The sequence below is a fragment of the Cebidichthys violaceus genome, unplaced genomic scaffold, assembly GCF_023349555.1.
Source record: "Cebidichthys violaceus isolate CVI_PGR_0920_01 unplaced genomic scaffold, fCebVio1.0.p SCAF_11, whole genome shotgun sequence".
In the NCBI taxonomy this organism is placed as follows: Eukaryota; Metazoa; Chordata; class Actinopteri; order Perciformes; family Stichaeidae; genus Cebidichthys; species Cebidichthys violaceus.
In genome coordinates, this window is record NW_027176274.1 from 4491987 (window position 1) to 4512711 (window position 20725).

The following is a 20725-nucleotide window of genomic DNA, read 5'->3' on the forward strand; positions in this document are numbered from 1 at the left end:
GGTCTGATGTGGACCGAAAGAGTTTGAGAAGTAGTGAGTCGAGATGCGTTCAGGCACGGCAAAGTGTCGGTTGCCCGTTTGTTGGCAGTGCTCAGAAATCCAATACACAATCACTGTAGTGATGGCCGTAAAAGTAGGAAAATAGACTTGGAGCACAACGATCTCCGGGTCGAGATTGTTAATGCGGCTAATCCAGGATGCTGACGTCCGCCTGATATTCAGCCTTCTACGTTCACTACACTGGCTCCCTGTTGCGACTTGCATTCAGTTCAAAACTCTAGTTACGCTATTTTAGTCACAATGTTCTGCTTTGGGGCTTTAGTCATGTGTTATCAAATGCATCTCTCTTTCTTGCACGCGTAAACAATAGCTTAGTAACTCAGTAAAACAATATCAGTGGAGCAAAGATGCTCCACTGATATTACAATGTCCACTGGATGCTGACACATCCAGTGGACATTGTAAAGTGAAGACTGTCTGTGGTGGGCTCCGGTAGCCCTTCCCTGAAGCGCTGCAGCGTACACATTTTCTTTTGATCAGGCCTCTGCTGTCATCAGGTGAAACTCTTCGCATGAACATATTTTGTAGTTCCGTGTCACTATGAAGGGCAGGAAGAGCGAACGCAGGTGTGAATAACTATACGGAAGGCTCTGCATTGTGGAGGAAAGTAGATTTTTCACTTTTCTGCCAAGTGAAAAAACTCACCTTGATTTTAAGAAGTCAGGCCATGACTTCAGTGAGTGAGTCAGGGCACAACTTCTAAGAAGAAGGGCATTTATTACCATTAAAGGCTCAGGAAGTCTGCCAGTAGACCACACCTCGGCTAGAATGCAGCTTTAATCACTTTGTCTGCCTTATAGCTTGTGCTTGTTCGATTGATTGGTTCATGTTCTTCCCAATAATTGCTTCTTTTTTTTTTACCTGTATTTTAGAATGAATCAATTAATTTTAAATAAGAATAGGTGTTTGCCAGTTACTAGTTGACTGCATCATATTGCACACAGTTATGTTCTGTTTACATAACTGAAGCTTGAACTTAATTATCCTAATCCTTAATTGGCAGCTTGAAAGCACCTGGTTTGAATGAAAGCAGAATGTTTGCACAATATCCAGAGGTGAACATCAACATGTGTAGATCAATGTGCTTATGTACAAAGTACACTGTTTAATTACACCACACAGAAACACCGATCCTTCCAGAAACAAAAGTGAGTCATCGAGCCCTTTGTGACTGTTCGTATTCTAACACTCCTCCTTTTTGTTTCTTGTTCTCCAGGATCACGTTTTGCCACCTCCCCTTTCAGAGTAAATGGCTGTATGTGGGGACCGAGCGTGGAAACACTCACATCGTCAACATCGAGTCCTTCATTTTGTCTGGATACGTCATCATGTGGAACAAGGCCATAGAACTGTAAGTCGTCCGCGCTCCAGAATACTGGATTTGACAGAAACAATGCCGATCAAAACGACGATGCCAGTGGTGGGACTGGCAGTGGGTCGGTAGTTAAATATCAAGGGGCACTTGATGCGGTCTTGAAGCATTGTGTTCCCTAAAATAAGATCGGAAGATAGCATCTGTCAACAGGGGTGACGTAACTTGTAAATTTGTTTTACAAGCGCTGTCAGATTTCTCAAGAGGGGTAATCTGTTTGAAAGCCAGGTCAAACTCATTTCACAGTGAACAGTTTAAAAATGTTCCATCACAGACACTGGTAGTTTGAATGCGGCGCTAGCCTGCCGACGCCTTTGGTTAGCGGACGGGTTCATGAATTAGCTAGTCGGACAAGGTTCATTTTGTTGGTATTATTTTTATTATTAATTCAACAACAGGTGAGTTTGTCCCAATTAATTGTCAGTTCTTATGAAGGTATGTAGTGAAGCGAACAGTAATGGCTTTCATTATCATAGCTGTAGCTTTGGGTGAATATGTGGATGGGATTTATGATAATCGCTAAAATAACTTCAAATGGCCCACGCACACACACACACACACACACACACACACACACACACACAGTGAAGTAAAAAAATCATTGGGTTGTTGGTGAATTGATTTTGTGCTCCTGATGTTAAGGTGGGCCCATTCCTCATGTGTATTCATACGTTGCGCTGTCAGACGTATTTGATATTTCACACATCTATGAAAATAAAACAAAAAAAGATATGATGGTGAATCAACTGAAGACTGCATGAATTGTTAAGATACATACATTTCACAGTGCGCCATAAAACGACTGAAGAAAACACTTTGCATCCGCAGCCTTTCTCCTTCCGTCGCCTTAATGTTTCCCAGCTGGCTGTAAGCGTTCTCGATGTTACGTAAACGCCGTGATATTATTCGTCAGTACAGACGAGACAGAAGCCTTTGTTAATTTGTTGACGTGCAACTTTTGTTTGTTGCAAGTTTTTTTGACTGTGCGGCTGAAATATGCTGCAGATTAACAACTTCAAGTGCCATAAAGTGCAGGAATGGTGCTGAGTTGCATTGTATGCCCGTTTGTTTCTGTTGGTTACACCCACCTACGCAGCGTTCCTCTGGTGTTACCCTGACAAGTCCCCTGCTGCAGTGTCAGTCTCAAGTCACTCTCGTACCAAGCCATGGTGTTGCCTTCTGACAGCCCAAACTATAGTGAGCAAGTCATAACACTGATGTGTGTGTGTGTGTGTGTGGGGGGGGGGGGGGGGGGGTCTGTCTGCCAATCATTGCTACAGTGTCGGAGGCTGAGGCGGTGGATGGGATTTTAACAGGATGTTTGGTTTGCTGATTTCTCACCACAGAGTGGACCTTTTTGTTTTTGCACATCATAAACATCATATACAACATATAAAGGTTTTCATTTTTTTTGTTTAGTTTTTAATCTGTAAGTATTAGTTAGTACTACTCAATGGATTAGTAATCTTAAAAAGTCATCTTTTACTGCAAAAAAACACACAATACAGTCAAATGGAATTCCACAGTGGTGAAAAAAAGATAAAAGTAAAAAAAAAAACAGTATTTAATATTCATGAAACGTAGCATTAAACTTAATTGGAAAAGAGCCACGGTGCACTATATCATACAGCAAAGGCCACTACTTTAATGGGTGAAGACCCTGTTTAAACCTTCATCTAAAATGAGACGCGTTACAATCTGCCTGATTCAAATAGCAATGGTTGATCAAATGCATGTACATTAGCTTCCTGGAAATGAACGGATCTATAGTGTCCAGAATAACTTCCTGTTTACTAATACTAATATACCAATTCTGAATGTGAAATGTGTGTACTATATGGTGCAATCACAATCCCCCCCTTTCCAAAAATAGTGTCTATGGCATGTACACTGCTATATGTATTGGAGTTTATTTAACTAGTGCCTGTTTGGAGGAGGGGGGGGGGGGGGGGGGGGGGATTGTGTGTGTGGCTGTTCAGAAGGCGTTCAGAAAATTCAACAAAGCACTCCCCGGGGTCACACCTGACAAGTGTGAAGTATATCAGATGAGCGGTCCTCGAGATATGCAAATACAACACAGACAGACAGAGATTCCTTGTTTTAGTCTTAAATCTGAAATTGTATTAATTTACTATCAATTTACTCTCCGGTTTTCTGGGGAAATATTTAGATGACTGAAGCTTCAAATTTGATAAAATTTTGAAACTTGTAGATATAAATATCTTGTAGCCAAGGAGCCCCCCAAAAAACACAATGGGGAGAGTGAAAATCTACTCTTGCCATGAACTTGAGACCTTAAATGGTGCATCCAATTTAATCTGCATATTTACAGAATGATGACTGACATTTTGGAAGTTGTATCTTTGCTGTCATCTGGCCTATAAAGGGACGGTTGCCTACCGTAACCAGCTGCTGATTAGACAGGTTGTGTTCATAAAATCATACAACGTGCAGAAAATAAAACCCCTTTTTGGATTCTGCATAGTCACACATTGGATGACGATGCCATGCGCACGACGCTCTGCTGTTCTGATAAAGTGGGTAGAGCACACAACCATCTACACTCCGTGTTATGTTCTGCTTGAGCATACACTGTAATGTATTCTCTAACAGTCAGCACTCTGCACCTTTCTGAAGTGAGGTTCATTGAAAGTTGAACGAGAGAATGAATATTCTCTCGTTCAACACAGAGCGGCTGGGGAGTGTCGTAGTTTGGCTGAGGAGTTTTTCCGCTCGACATGAATAGGGATGAGGGGCTACTTTTCTGTTTCCTGCAGTGGAACGTTGTGTGAGCGAGGGAGAACTCAGCCACCCTCTCTGCTGTCGTACCAGCATCAGATTGTGAGTCACACAGTATTTGTTGTGTGTGTGTGTGTGTGTGTGTGTGTGTTTTCACAGTGTTCCTTTGTGTGACAGACATTCACAGATGCATTCGTTTAATACGCACCAAAGTGTGCTCTCTTGAAAATAATCTGTTATAGCAACAATTCAACTGGGGCCACTGTGCCCAAACAGGAGGGCCGGGCTCTCATTCAAATTCAAATGGCTTTTTTGCAAACATATTTAATGCGCAATTTCATCTTCAGGAAATTCATTCCAGAAATGAGATGCAAGTGAGAGAAGTGGGAAAACACGGCCGCACGCTGCTTCACTCTGCTTCACTTCATAGATCCCTGTGATGAGCAGAATGTTGTTTTCGCCTGGCATCATGTCAGCCGTAATCAACATTGGCATGTTTGGCTATTTCAATTGCTGAGATCATAAAAGAAGCAATGAGCTTTCAGCTTTTCTTTATTCCCTTTTTGTAAAGTCTTAAAATGCAAAGACACGCTCCAGATATACTTGGGAGCAGAAATATATGGCAACAGTAACCCTTGTCTCCTGAAATATACAGTACCATTAAGTTCCAAACACATCTGGAAAGAAGTCTAATGCTGCCTGGTTTTACCTTGTTGATGTTTTATCAAGAACTACAAGTGGACAATATGACCACCGTGTGAAGGACAGCCCCATATTCACCAGCCTATACCATTTTAGATCCGGGGGCCTGATCGACGTGGCAGGCAGGACGAAAACCACCTGCTGCTGCGAGACTTAAAGAATCACTAAGGGCGCTGTCTCCGTGTTGAAATCACTATGGAGACCAAGTCATAAAAAAAACCCCAATTACCTGTCTCAATGTCGTGTCCTCGGGCTGGAGGGAAGGCAGCTCCTTGAAGAAAAGTTTTGTGGCGTTTCTAGACCCTTTTCAGCAGCGAGGTGTCTCGTCGTAAGATGACAAATGTAAGATGGGAACTAAGACTCGTTCAAGACTGAACTTCAGCGTAACCTGGATTCTCATTGATCTCAAGGGCATTTTTTGGATCTCTTTGTCCCCTTTTCATTTGGAGAATGTTAACTAGTGCCTCTGAGTGTATTCTGGGGACATTTAAACTCCGTGAGGAGGCAGGGATAATAACCTCGTTAGTGCTCTGTTGTTGTTGTTTCTCTGTTATTAGTGTGTTTCCAGAGCATATCAGGCGGAGGAAAGAGTGACAGAAAACCAAGACGCAGGGGGGAGATGATATCAATAACGTCAACCCTCTGATGCCTGACTCCACTTGTTCCACCCAATGCAGCAACGTTATATACTACCCACTTTCATACTTCATGCCTTTAAGCTGCTCGATAGAACACAAACACCAGACAACGCTGAGAGGCACAATCAGGAGAGATGTCTTGTAAGCTTGACGCGCTGCCAATCCTCGTTGTGATTTATTGAGTCCGACAAAGGAGGGAATGAAATTCTCCCTTTTTAATAAATTATATATTCTATTCGGTCTGGAAAAAGGGTTCATGGGCTGAATATTGTTGAGGAATCTTTCAGAAGAGTCTTCTACATGGGATAAAGTTCACTGGCCTGAAACGTTACAAATCAGTTAATTAGATAAAGCTCAACATACTGTTGTCCAACAACTCTCTTATCGTTTTTTTGGATTAATTCACACCAGCTGTGTAAACTGCGATAGCATGGCCAGACGATCAAACAATGTACCGCAGCTCATTTATGCGTGTAAAGGGATGGCAAGTCTGTACAATATGGAAAAAAGAGGCGCAACCACAAATACAACGAGTTTAAGCAAGGTGACATTGGATTATTGTAAAAAAAAAAAAAAGAAGAAGAAATCAAAATAAATCATAGCTCCTCTTCTCTGCAGATAACTCCACAGAACACAGAAACACTCTTTGTGGAAACTTGATCATTTAGAATGTGCATTAGAAAAAAATCACTACCCACAGAGACATACAGAGTACATCTTCACACGTCACAGTAACGAGGCCACACACGCCTTTCTTCAGGATGGAATGCAAACGTTATTGAAAAGAAAATACAGCTTGTTGTTCCACGTTCATACTGTATCTACGCTGAGCCCACTGCTGCCTCAACACGGATATGTCAGTTAACCTCTGTGATAGTGTCGTATATAGCAGACAACACTGCATATTATATTTCATGTGATTATAAAAATCATACCCTCGCTATACAATTCGAACATGTCACGCCCTTGACTTGTTACTTCCTGCCCTGCATCCTTTCCTGTGTCGTGTTGATTATTTACTCGTTTCTAATGGTGTTGGGTTGCCATGGCTCTGCTGGTGTCTCATGGTGTCTCAGCCTCGGTCGTCAATCTCCGGACGACTGCAACGGAAATCAAGGTCCCTTAAAGCACATCCGTTGATTTGCTTTTTTTTTTTCGTGCTTCATATAAATTGGAATTAAAAGAATATTTTTCATTCTAGCGTCGTCATTTATGCAGAGTGTGTACACCTGTTCATCAATACAGGAGCCTATCCCAGTATGCACTGGGCAGAAGGCATGGGGAGCTAGCAAGAGATCCAGATCTTCTGAGCCACAACAGGCAGGATCGCTCGATAGGTTGTGTTTTTTGGCACCGTCCTTGAGATGGCCTGGTAACATTGTTGCTTAACAAGCACAGGGACACCAGTACCTTTGATTTAAAGCTGTTAGACTGGATCATGTTCTCGTCTGTCAGTTTAACGATACCATTATATCTCTGAAGCCAAACAGAATAACCAAAATAAAACCACAACGCTTCACCAGCACCGCATTTTCATTTTCTTTGTTGCGTAGATACATTCATTGTTTTAAAGTTCTGTATTCTAAGGAAAGAGTTTTTTTGGGTAATACACATCTTTATACAAAGTACATCATGAGAGTATCTCACTAGAGGAATCTCACATTGGTACAATCAGTGTATTGTCAAGTACTATTCTCTTTAGCGGACCCAGTCCCTATCTTTAAGAACTGTAAGAGTTATGTTCAGCAGTAGAGCCACACAGTGTCTCAGAATACCTCGCTGCTCCCAGCTTTGGCCATCATCTCTTCATTAATGTATTCATTTCATTTAAGTTTTTTTCTAAAAACACATTTTCATTGGCCTTGCGAGCGTTTCAAAGGCTGGCCTTGTGGGCTGGAAGCCAAACTTTTAGCAAGACTGAGTCTAGTCTGCAACTGTCTTCAGCTCGCATGTTTTTCTCCACAGCGTGAAAGCTTTCTTCATCCGAAGGAAATGGCCTTGCACACACGTTCAAAAGCGAGCCTTCGCCCCTCAAGTCACATCCCACTCCATCCGGCATTCACCGGCTGCTGTGAACTGTTCCTCTCACACACCTCGATGACTTGGAAACTCGAAAGGAAATGACTGCCATGCGTGGCACGGTGTGTCCGCATGTGTGCGTGTGGCGTGGGTTTGTTGATGTGCAACAAAAGGTCAGGGGGTCAAAAGCACATAATGCTACATCAGAAATTGTATTTCAGCTTGGTGTAACTATTTCTTCTGCTCGGCTGGTGTAGGAAGATTAGCTCCTGGCATTCAGCTATTGTGGTACTTCAGGACAGGTGCTGCAGATGATTTGTTGATAACTTGTTATTACTTTAACTGCTGAAGAGGATTGCATGAGGAGCAATCCTCTTGCAATCCTCAGTTTTTAATGTTTTTATCGCCTTCCAGCAGCAGGCATAACTAAAAGGGCCCACGGACGTGTCAGTCCCACCTTCACTTTAGCTTCCTAGATCCGCTCACATGTCAGCCGCTGTGCTGAAATATCACGATCGTCTTAATAAATGACGATTGGAGCTGCGGTGTAGTCTTCTGGTGACCAAGAGGTCCTTCTTTGGCTCGGAGATGAAGTGGACAGCGGCAATGAAATTCATTTTACTGCTGAATATGTGCAGATATAGTGATATGATCTAATCACTAAACCATGACATCCCCTTCCTTTCAGGAAAAACATCGACAGAAGTTGTCAATCAACCAGCAACATATTTGTCTTCCGGGTCGATTTTGTTGGTGAAAAAATAGAATGGTTGGTCAGGATTATGTAGCGGTAACAGCTGGAACAGGTTGTGACTGCGACACGGCGGCGATGCTTAGGTCTTGGGGCGAGAGGATTATGATTGACTTTGCATAATATCAAACTGTGGGGGCTTCTTACTGGGTTTCAAGAGTGCAGAGGAGTGGAGCTCTTTGTTCAGCGCTTCATGATCTCTGCATGCAGCGTACTCTCCTAATGCATCACAAGGACATGTCAAAGAAAATCAAATACCCTAACCCTACTGTAATTATGGTTTATGATGAATCCATGAGCAGTCTAGTAGACCTTTACTTTAATATTATTGAATGAAGACTTTACTCATTTACATACAGTATAAATACATTACGTAATACATGGTATGTTAATGTAATTAGTATTTTTTTTCCCCCGTTAAAGGTTTTTTCGTTTCGTTTTTTTCCTTTTCCGATGTCAAGGACAGAGGATGTCGTACAGATTGTAAAGCCCTCTGAGGCAAATGTGTGATTAATGACATTTGGCTATAGAAATAAATAGAACTGAAAATACACTCACAGCTTGAAAAGCTCAACGTTGACTTGTATAGTAGAGTAAAAACCCTCTACGCTTTACTTCCACGTACTCCATGAACAACGGTGTCAGGATCTTCTTGCAGTCCTGTGTGACTGCATTACTGCTGCTGCTGTCTTTTTCACCTCCCTCCTATATTTCCTTCTTGTCACAGATCAACTAAAACTCATCCAGGACCTGTGGTTCATTTGAGTGACAGCCCGAAGGATGAAGGCAAGGTGAGTAGGCAGATAAAAGAAACAGCAGCAACATCTCCTGGTCCTCCTCACAGACCAATGCCACTACAATCTACAAACGGCTCTCTCCTTTCTCCCACGTCTCTGCCTCTAGTTAAATCACTCTGTCACCAATGTCTCCCCCCCCCAACCTCCCCCCTCTTGCCTTCCCTGCATTAGTCACCTCGCGCTCTCTCTTCCTGGATAACCGTAAAAAAACCCAAGTTATCTACACAGTACCCGTGTAGGTAATATTCTTTGAGGAGCGTTGAGTTTTTAGGGGTCAAGTTGCTGCTGCAGTCCATTTTTTTTTTTTTTTTTTGCAAAAGTAGTAGGTGGAGGTTGCTGTAAGGAAAAGGTCGTTGATTTTGAAAGCAGACTTGACAAGCTGCGAAGACATAAAAACGAGACACGAGTGCAGCAGCTGTCGCACACTGCCATCACTCACTGCTTGCTGCAAGTGGCATTAAAACTTAAAGGAATTAATGTTCCCAACCTAAGAAAGCGGATCTTCACCTTTCAGGTTTCAATGGCCAGGCTGTTTAGAGATGGGCAGATGTGTTTAGATTTTTTTTTCGGTCGAGGACAGTTGGAAAAATGAGCAAAAGGTCAAAATCAAACGCTGATGACATCACAGGTGTTCTTCTTACTAAAGCAATGAGAATGAACATTTCCATTTCAATAGAAAGAAACAATTGACACTGATGAATGACCCCCGAAGGACACAGTCGCCCAAATTATAAGGGAGACGTCAGCCAATGATTTCATGTTAACGTTAGTATCAATAATCCGGATGTTTCGTGCATGTTTCTCATGCACTCTTGCTTCTTACTGCGAGTGATCATCACTAGAGCGCGTCACGATTGCACACGTTTACCGTTTAAGTAAGAATTCAATGAAACGTATTCTTTGCATGTCAAAGTAGATCTGCGGTGCACCTCGGAGTTAACAGAGCTGTCGGTGTGACTAATGTAAAGCTTTAGAGTTGCAAAATTGATGAGAGACAAATTTCCTTTCCCTACCTCACTTGCCCTCTATTTCCCATCTTATGAGTTGAGATGTCACGCAGTCTGTCCTCGCTGCAGGAGAGCTACACTCTCTCTTCCAACATCACTCCCCGTCTCCTCTGATCTGTGATCAGATTGTGTCGACTTTGCTCCACCCTCTTATCCTGTGTGTGTGTGTGTGTGTGTGTGTGGGTGTTTGTGAGGTTCTTTTTATTGTAAGTGCATGTGGGAGCTGTGTGTTCATGGATGCCTGTTTTCATGTACCTTGTGTTATGTATGAATGTGGGTGATAAAGACATGTGCAGCAGAACGTACGTGTGTGTTTATAAAAGTGTCGCATGCTCTAAATGCAATAAAGCTATAAAGCTAAAATGAACAAAATGACAGCAGCCTGATGAATGCTTTGTAGTTTTACAAATTGACATCCTTGTATTGTCTTCTCTGTGGCTCCTCTGGCATCTCCTGCTACATGTTCCGCAAATTGCACATAAAAAAAGCAGACCCATGCAGGGGATGAAGCAAATTGTTCTCCATGCTCTAGCTGTGAAACGTTGTCTTAATAAGAAACCCAAAGACTTGAAAGAGGATGAAGGAGGTTTGGTGCTGTTGGTGTAGACTGCGCTCATTATCTTATTTTAGGCTATAAAAAATATGTTTCATCTTCTTCCTTGTTTTCCATTCCTTGTCACTCTCCTCCGCAGCTGCTTATAGGGTTTGAAAGCGGGACAATCGTACAATGGGACCTCCGGGGCAAGAAAGCCGACTTCAGAATCTACTACGATGAGGTACGCAGTCCTGCATTAAGAAACGAAAGCGAAGAGACTGTCAGGTGGGCCAGTTATGTTTCTAAATCCATGTCACTCTGACATTAAAGGGAACATTTTCCGAGGCTTTTGGTGTTTCTCGGGTCATGATAATCGTAAAAATCGATTTCTATTTCAGCATTATCTGTGGGGGATTCCTTGTTAGAGCCGCAGGAAGGAGGATATATGAGTGGCAAAAATGATAGTAGTGAGTAGAGAACAGGAAATGACTACATAAATGAGCCGTGTTCATGCAGAGATGATTGGACATGTTCAAAAAACCTCTTATGACACCTATGTCCCGTGGAAATTTATAACGAGCTGTTTGATGTCTGTCTTTTTCAGACAATTTCCAGGAAACTACCGTAGCTTGGGGGGTCTGTAATATTGCAATAAATATCCTACGGAACACACTCTTCATGACAATAATAATAATAATAAAAGGATAGATCACTTTAAAAAGGAAAAAGATGCTGTTACACAAATAACCATATGGAATGGCCTCAAATTGGTCAAATTTACCATATATATAGTATATTTCTCTGGACATTTCGTCCAAAGTCGATTTGAGAATATCCATTACATGAGCACACACACAGTCAGAATCACTCTCAAACACACACATCACTCTTACGTATTCTTTTTTTTAACCCCTGTGGCCTCAAAACCAATTTGCCCCGATAGACGTTTTCACCTTGCGGCACTTATCCTCCGCATCTGCTGCCGTCTTCTCATCTCCTGCGAAGAGTCACGGCCTGCTCCCCGTTCATTAATGTGGTTTCATGTCCGTCTCCTCCAGCAAAGCGCGGCGTCTCCGCCTCACGCCTCTCCAGCCGAGCACACACAGAACAACACCACAGACGAAAAAGGATAGAAGGACAGCAGAAGGACCGCTCTAACTGATTTAGCTGTATTCTGTTACTTTATCTGGCTTTTCTATTTTGCATCCTTTATGTTGTACATCTTCAAATTCACACAAATACAATATGTCAAGGAAACTGACTGTGGGAGCCTGAGAAGTTAATGCCCTCAAAGCCTTTCTAGATAACATGAAAAGCTGTGAATGATGGTATTAGATATGTTCAGATGGGAATTAGTATTCATAGCTTCAGATATCATGTATCGATATATACGATATCTGAATCTAATCCAACATGTCGACATATACAGTAGATGACATTTTGGTTGAAGTCCATTCCCTCCGTCTCATTGGTACAGGCCATCCATTCAGTGGGCTGGCATCATGAAGGGAAGCAGTTCATGTGCAGTCACTCCGACGGCAGCCTGTCGATGTGGAACCTCAGAAACACCACCAGGCCGTTCCAGGTCACCTTCCCTCATGGTGAGACGCACATCCGCACTTTATTTGTATTTCTTTTGATTACTAAACAAAAATGAAGCTTCGATAATTAGCTATGCTGCAGTACAGCAGACAGAAACCTCTGATTTTCCTGTATATATGGTAGAATGAATACATTTTTTTGTGTGAGTGTAACCAGCCACCAATGATTTATTGTTCAAACCAAGCTGGTTGCCAAGTGTCTGCACATTTAGAATGCCTGACAGAGCATATCTGGAAATGACAGTCATTGTGATGCGTTGTTTTTGTCATCGCCACTTTTGCTTATTTGGCTGTCAGGTTTGAACACTTCCGCACTGGTTTTGTTGAATGACTCTGAATCCACACCACATGTGACTCTATGTGCTCTTCCTCTGACTAGTCCTCTTCATGTCCTCCTCTGGTGTGGTCGGTGCTCTTCTCGCGTCTCTGGTGATGAATAGTCTCTCTCGTTGTGGACTGTGATACTCGCCGCAAAAATCACAAAGCGGGAGGGCAAGAGGGAAGGACATGGGCGACGAGCGATCGGTCAACGGGCCTGGAGACGCGGTTAAATGCCACCAGATTGTTCCATGCGCCAGATATCCGGTGTTACACAAGGCGAGAGTGAAGGGAAAGGGAAGGAACAGGACAGAGGGAGCTGAAAATGACTAGAAGTGAACTAAGTGTATGAAAAAGAAGAAGAGCAAACAGCAAACATGTCATCTCCTTCCGTTCTAGTAGTAAATACATAAACTTATTCTGTTCCAAGACAGATAAATGAAGTGCTTCTGGCGCTGTAAGCCAATCATCACATCTGTGGTGATTTGCCATCCTATTTAAATGCCTGAGTGTTCACAATCACTTTCGTATCGCTGCGTTTGCTTTGATTTCTGGACGCTTCTGTCACCAAAACTCCCGACACATGTTGTGTTTCTCTATATAGCTGTTGGTTTGTTTGACCAGAGCTTTGGCTGCCTGATAGTTTATGCATGATAAGCAATTAAAACCACCTGAAATCACACGTACTTAAAGTAGATGTAGGAAATGCAATGCCGCTCGTATTGTATTACATAAGAAGAAAGCTTTTGATTGCAAACTTCAAATATTTACTCTTCATATGTCTGCAGAACTGCGTCTACAAAAGCTGTCTTCAATCGGAGAGGATGTTGACTTTGGCAAAACTACTTACATTAAAGTTTTTTTTTTCATTGATCAAAGAGCCAAAAATGTCTGCTTTTAGTGAAACATAACTTTTCATTGTGTTGAGAAATAAAAGATAAGCATGTAGATGATAGATGCAGCACAGGTGCATGTCACTAGACTCATTAAAGACATGCTTCTTTATTTCTTTAATTATGTTATAGATCATCTAGTTGCTCGATGGTGTATATTATAGTTGTATTCTATTGTTTTATTTCTTTGTGTAATTCTATTTCTGTCAGGTTTTATTCATTTTATTTTAGAAAGGCTTTTGTTCAGAGCACTACGCCCATGAGGTCAAACCCACGGTCTCACTGCCTTCCAGCAGAGAGACGTCCTCTTTATATCAAAGGCATAATCATGATTGCCTTTTGTGAAGCGAAAGAAAAATATCCCTCTGTAATGTGCTCTGATAATGGTCTGCCGTTCCCCGTAAAGAAGCATTGGAAACACAGTAATCAGAAAGTGTAAAGTAGGAACAAAAAAAAGCGTTTTTTTTTTCACTTTCAAAGTAAAGCTCTTTTGATAGAACTGTGCCGTGTTCAGTTTAATAAATATAGGTATTAGTCACTATTACTACTCACACTATATTTAAACCTGTGGAGGAAAAGGGTTGTAAGTGTTGCATTCGTCCTTTGAATAAAGCAGCTCTGGAGGAAGTTATGCTGAATAAAATGATTGCATGTAAGAGGAACAAATAGATTAACGAAACATACAAATACAATTGAATGCTAATAAAAAACTAAGTTTTAATCACCAGCTGTAGAGCCCTCCTGTTCTGGGCATTTTGCCTTCTTAAGTTTCTTAGAGAACAGAAATATGTATCTGTTTGTGAGTTTGTTTTTTTTACCAGGATGGAGATGTGTGATGAACACATCCGGTTGTTTGTGATTCTGATTCCCATCAACTTAAAATTGTTCACTTGCTCCACCTCAGCTCGTGATGTAGTCAGGAGTGTGTTGTCTGCAATCAACAATCAGCTCCTTGATTTTACTGACGTTGAGCAGCAAGTTGCTCTCCGAGCACAACTCTGCAAAAGATGGTTGATTTCCTCCCTAAATGAAGGCCCCGTTGTTGTGAATCCGACCGATGACGGTAGCGTCCTCTGCGAGCTTCACTACAGAGCTCTCCTCGTGTTTGGGGTAGCTGTCGTGGGTGTGCGGTGTGAACAGGAGGGGGCTGAGCACACAGCCCTGGGGGGGGGGGGCTCCGGTGCTCAACGCTAACGTAGGAGGTGTAGCTGCCAATTCGACTCCCTGCGGTCTGTTTGTGAGGAAGTCTAATAACCAGTTGCAGAATGAGGTACTCAAGCCTGTGCTAATGCTAAGTTTATCAATTTGATGATGGAGATTTGTGTTGAGTGCCGAGCTGAAAATCAACAAACAACATTCTGATGCATACAGTAAATGTGGTGCTGGAATTGAAATGTTATTCATTATTTTGCTATTTCCTATAATTAAGGAAAGATACAGAAGGATGGGAGAAAGGAGTCGTGTAAACCTATACTCAAAGTGGAGTACAAGACCACGAGGAACAGGTGTGTGCTTTTTAAGTGACTATTTAGATCCAGATTGCCTGATTTTATTGAGTACCTGATTGCACTAAATTATGATTTGAATACAACCACAGGGAGATGTTTCACCATGTGGTGAATTTACAAGAAGGCTGCCTATGACACCCCACTTGGTGAAAATCAAAAGCCAACAAAAGCCGGCAAAAAAAAATCACTGTATTAATGTAGCCCCTTAAAATGTGTGTTGTAAGTGGAGTTACATATTTCAATTGTAAGAAAGTATACAGTTAAAAAGCATTGTGTTATAAATTGAAGAAATGACAAACAACATATTTGATATATACACACATATTGATATTTTCTCCACACATTCATCATATTTGTTCAGTGGTTTATAGTAAGTGGCTCATAAGTAGATTGTAAACCACATGTATTGTATCATGCATGTGTATCTATCATATGGTTTAACTGTTTGATTATTGATTGATTCATTGATTTGTTAATGTATTGCTCCTCTCCCTCCTCAACAGCGAGCCTTTCGTTATCTTCTCTGGGGGTCTGTCATATGACAAGGCAGGGCGGCGGCCTACGTTAACCATCATGCACGGCAAGGCCATCACTGTGCTGGAGATGGACTATCCTATCGTAGAGTTCATGGCACTCTGCGAGACTCCGTACAACAACGGTAAGTGCATACACAGACAATGACACAATGAACGTCCCACATTTTCTTCATTCAGCAGCGAAGTGTTTTTTATGGTTTTGAATGAATCAATGCACAAAACAAAGCGACTAAAAAGAAAGATGAGGTAAATCGTTTATTTGCAATGATTAAACTCGTGTAATCTTTTGATTAAAACACTTCAAAGTCTTCAAAGACTCCTCTGTCCTTCTGCTAGATGAAATATAATGTGTCCACTGCTCTCTGGTTGAATATGTTTCACACATTGAGGATTACGTACATTTCAACAACGCAAAACTCTAAAACACATTGGTTTTTACGTGTTGTTGTAACTAATGTAGATGTGGATTAAGCCGTGTCCTCTTCAGTTTGTCTTTGTATCTTACAGAGGTCCAGGAGCCGTACGCAGTGGTGGTGCTTTTGGAGAAGGACTTGATCGTGGTGGATCTGACACAGAGCAAGTATGTCCTACACACCTCAGTCACAGCTGAGCCGCATGTGACTGTGAGAGTCCCGTCGTCACGTGACAACGTTTTGACGTTCGATGATATCGCCCGACATCGCATCAGGGTGACACGCTTCTTAGCCGATGCCTTTAAATCCATGAACCACATCCAGTTACAGTCGATCTACCACTGCAGTTAGATGAACTTGTTATCACTATTGGAAGATATGAAAGTGAAGGCGTTAGGTGCTGATGTGGTGCAGTTGTGACAGATTAACAATTAAGGGCCAGGGATACATTTGAATAGCAGCAAAACACACAGTAGGAGGATTTAAATGAGGTTGCCTTAATTAGGCTAATATAAACTGTTAGATATAAATATCTCTCATGGTGGCTTACGTTTTTTGTTTTTTTTAAACTTGTCAACATACATAAGTCAGTAGTTTCATACTCATATTCATCAAGTTTACTGGTCAAGCAATAATTAGCATTTATTATGTAATTAATGCGTTTGGTACAGTAGCGCACCTTTAAATCTTTCAGCCGTATTTGTATGGAGGCACATAGCGGTGCTACGTTTGCCTCACCTGCAGTCTGATTATTTACATAAGACATTTTAGTAATGATGAATTAATTTCTAGTGGTGGATAAAGTGAGCAACTGCATTGGATATTTTTTTTCTGATTTCATTGAATGAACAGACGATGCAATGATCAATGATCAATCCTTGTTGTTATTTCATGAGTACGTCAACTTCCCCTTTTTTGCCCATTTTGACAAAGTGGCATGAGCTGTGCTGTACCTTATCACATGCACGTATATCTTGCAGCTTCCCTGTCTTTGAGAATCCTTACCCCATGGACATCCATGAGTCTCCAGTTACCTGCACAGCCTATTTTGCAGACTGTCCGCCCGACATCATCCCCATCCTCTACTCGATAGGAGCTAAACACAAGAAGACTGGCTACAGCCAGAAGGTAGGAGAGGGAGAATACGAGCTCGCTGTATATGTCTCTCTTCTTTTCATTTCATTCTTGTTTGGTAATTAATTCTAATTGGTGTGTGTTTGAGTACAAAGTCAAAGAAAATCTCTAAATCTTTTCAGTGATGGCTGCAGAATGATTTTTTTCATACGCCGTTGACAGATACTGTTCTCGTATAATGGTGCACCTCTGCACACCACTGAGTTGGTCTCTCAAGGTTACTGCAATGTGAATAATCTTCACAATTTATGTAAAAGAAATCAGCCTGACTAAATAATTGCTGCTATGAACTTGAAGCAAATTATGGGTTATCATCAGCATATGAGTCATTTTAATCAGAACAGATCTTGTATTTGAAGATGAAAGCACGTAATGTCGGACACTGAAGCAAAAATCACGAACATGATTATTCTGTGTTTTTGAACATAAGGAAATCTTATGAACCAGTTTGAGAAAAGCGATACATGATGTGATAGGGCTGTTAAAATGATCAACACTGTGTCTGTAACCATGCCAGGAGTGGCCAGTCGCCGGAGGATTGTGGACGTTAGGCTCCCACACCTACCCAGAGATCATCGTCACCGGGTACGTCAGCGATATTAACAGCAATATTTTGTCGGTACGCAAAGTCCTTATATGTCCAAACACATGGCGACCATTAGCCCAAGCTGCTGTGAGAGGAAGATACCGTAACACCTATCACAATTAAAAGGGAAACTACACTGTATGTGTCAGTGACATCATGACCGGATCAGCACAGCACAGCACGGGGCCTTCCTGATGTTAATCGGTTCTGAAGCATGTGAACTGGGTTTTATCGGCTTCTAGGCAACACTAGAATCCGGCACAGTCTGACATTTAAAATCATTGCCCAAGGTCTAAGATAGCTATTACATGTATTACAGTTGTGAACTTGTGGTGTTAAAGCATGGAGCAAGGTTAATTGCCCTAAATGTTTCCTTAATTCTGATCCGTTCTCGGAGTCAAAAAAACACACCAATGGACAAACAACTATTCTTTCTCTTTGTTCAGACATGCTGACGGATCAATTAAGTTTTGGGACGCATCTGCAAGTAAGTCTGAGCTTTTCTGTCTTTTTGAGCTTTACTGAAATGATACATTTTGTTCAACTCAGGCTTTTGTTACACAGCTTGCTCAAATTAATATTTTTTTCATGAATTAGTGATTTCAGGTTTGCTCAATATGCTACCTGTTGTTTTTGTTTAACGGATAAACGGATTGACATTCAACGTATTAGTGGTGTCCAGAAATGTGCAGTGTCAACATTTGTTCCAGGCGACTGGGCTGTTGCATCACACGTCATAGGCTCAACTCCCTTGCTATACATTGATTGCTTATGATACCTAAAGCTACTGCATTATGGCATGCTGGTTAGCTACTATTCTAACCTTTTGTGATACCAACAGATACAGACACATTAAACCATGGTTTTATTTGTCCTCCTGTCAAAAAGCACAAGAGGTTATGTTCTTGCACCATGCAGCTTTCTTAACGTTTTGTCATTTTCCTTATTTGTTTCTTTTACTTTACATTTGTTTTTGCTATATTTGGCTCAAGTCCAGCCTCCTTTAATTAGCAAAAAAAAGTTAAATGTGCACAAACGGTGAGGTCGCATGTTTCCAACAGCCGTCATCACAGTTTGAAGTGAAGTAAGGAGTGCTGTGGTCACTTTAGTCTCAGCCAGTCACATTACTTGTCTTATGCTTAGACTCATTCCATACCGTTGTACTGGGCAACATATTCCCTCATTGCATAGGTGCTTACACCCCTAGCAATGTCAGTTGTTCACATTTCTCAATGTATGTGTGTTGCCATTTAGTTACACTAAACTTACCCATTTCTCCAACCAGTCACACTACAGATGTTGTACAAGCTGAAGACCTCCAAAGCCTTTGAGAAGCCAAAGCCAGCTGAGGGCAGGGCGGCCGAGTTGGTGGAGGAAGACCCCTTTGCCGTTCAAATGGTCAGCTGGTGCCCCCAGAGTCGCATCTTCTGTGTGGTTGGCATCTCAGCCCACATCATCCTCTACCGCTTCAGCAAATATGACGCCAACACTCAGATAGTGGTGAGTGAGATCAGACTCAAGGTGAAGGGAGTTGCATCCTGGTGCGTTATAAGGACTGTAAGTGAGGTCAAATGTAATTCTTACAAACTCCCTCTCTGAAATCCTAAATGTCTTTGAGGAATATGTTATGAACTGAGCCTTTGTTGTTGTTGTTTTTTTAGTGGAGATCTTCTAATATAAATTCTGCCTTTCCAACAATGTCGGGAACCTGCATCTGCAAAAACACCAATTCAGTTGATGTATTTCACTGTGTCATCTTCAGTCACTAGAGGTGCGCCTGCAATGTGAGGCGGAGGATGCCATCTCTCCGTCTGAGAATGAAAACAATCCCTGCTTCTCGGAGTCCGGCTCCCAATCGCCTCAAACCCACCACCAACACCCAGCCAGCCCCGGCAGTGGCACGCCTGAGGGTAACAAAGACAGCACCCCCTGCATTAAGTAAGATCTCCTCACACACGTCATCATCTCTCTGCAGCAAATATCTGTTTGAACAAACCATTTGGTCTTGCAGTGTGACAGAAATTGATAGACTGATAGATGATAGAAGCAAACATGTCTGTATGTATATTACAGAGGACTGTTCTTTATGTCTTTCTCAGGGTGAAGGACCGGATGGTTCGGGTCCCTCCTGGCTACCAGGCAGAGCTGGTCATCCAGCTGCTGTGGATAGATGGAGAACCTCCGCAACAGATCACCAGCCTGGACATCAACTCTGCCTATGGCCTGTAAGTCTCCAGATGCATGGCAGGCTCTCTGTCCGTGTGTCCGTCCGTGTGACTTCTTTCGTCCGTCTAGATTAGAAATATGGGCAAGGTCATTTTTTCATCATTGGTGCTGATCCGTTCCGAATCTTTGCTAATCTGCACTCAGCACAGCAATCCCAGCAAAATAGTTTGGAGAAGTTTGCCCAAAATGATTACGGACTAAGCCTCTGAAATCTTTAATTACTGTGTTGGTGCAATGGTATCTAATGCTGCTGTCATATCAGTTTAATTGGACGTAAAGGAGATAGTAGAAACATCAGAGAGACCAGGAATGTTTTTTTAATTGTTAACTGTAAATGACTGGTTTACACAATAGCCCTAACCTAGCAAAGAAGCAGATAGTTCATTGTATCACAGTTGTAACAGGGAAATTGCATGTTGTTGGTTCCAAACGGCAACCTCCAAAAATCAACACACTGACTGTAAGACAGCACACAGCATGCATGTATGTATGCATAGTTCTGTCCATCTGTCTGTGTGTCTCTGATTGGCTTGTCTCTCCATTTCCGTATGTTATGATTTCTGGAGTATTATAGAAATACTTAAAAGTTTAATTAACTGTATACGGTTTAAATACCACCATGGTTACAGACCAATTCATAGACGTTACCAGCAGCAGTCAGCAACAACAAGCATATATTATATTATAGTAGCATTATTAGTTTAGCAAGTGATAATCCATAAAAAAGTTTTTCTGACATGGATAAGGGTAGAGGTCCAATATTAAGTTTGTATTACATGTATAGTTAGAGTTAGTACTGCTGCTATTATTATTGTTGCTATACCTTGCACACAGGGTAAGAACAGTACTTGTAACTAGCTTTAAGGTGTCTTGTTTGTGTTTTTTTATAT

At 41.8% G+C, this 20725-nt stretch overlaps 1 protein-coding gene across 10 annotated transcripts in view; it reads left to right on the forward strand.

Annotated features, from left to right (window-relative positions):
• The window catches only part of stxbp5l (syntaxin binding protein 5L), a 101893-nt gene that overhangs the window by 45622 nt on the left and 35546 nt on the right, over positions 1–20725 (forward strand). For all 10 annotated transcript variants that reach the window (XM_068701396.1, XM_068738294.1, XM_068738303.1 and 7 more), the window contains exons 4-16: positions 1277–1411; positions 9009–9072; positions 10778–10861; positions 12098–12221; positions 14862–14937; positions 15444–15598; positions 15984–16056; positions 16870–17017; positions 17541–17608; positions 18056–18096; positions 18895–19109; positions 19372–19547; positions 19709–19834. In XM_068701396.1, the coding sequence (XP_068557497.1) occupies positions 1277–1411; positions 9009–9072; positions 10778–10861; positions 12098–12221; positions 14862–14937; positions 15444–15598; positions 15984–16056; positions 16870–17017; positions 17541–17608; positions 18056–18096; positions 18895–19109; positions 19372–19547; positions 19709–19834 (1485 nt within the window). The remainder of the gene's footprint in view (positions 1–1276; positions 1412–9008; positions 9073–10777; positions 10862–12097; positions 12222–14861; positions 14938–15443; positions 15599–15983; positions 16057–16869; positions 17018–17540; positions 17609–18055; positions 18097–18894; positions 19110–19371; positions 19548–19708; positions 19835–20725) is intronic.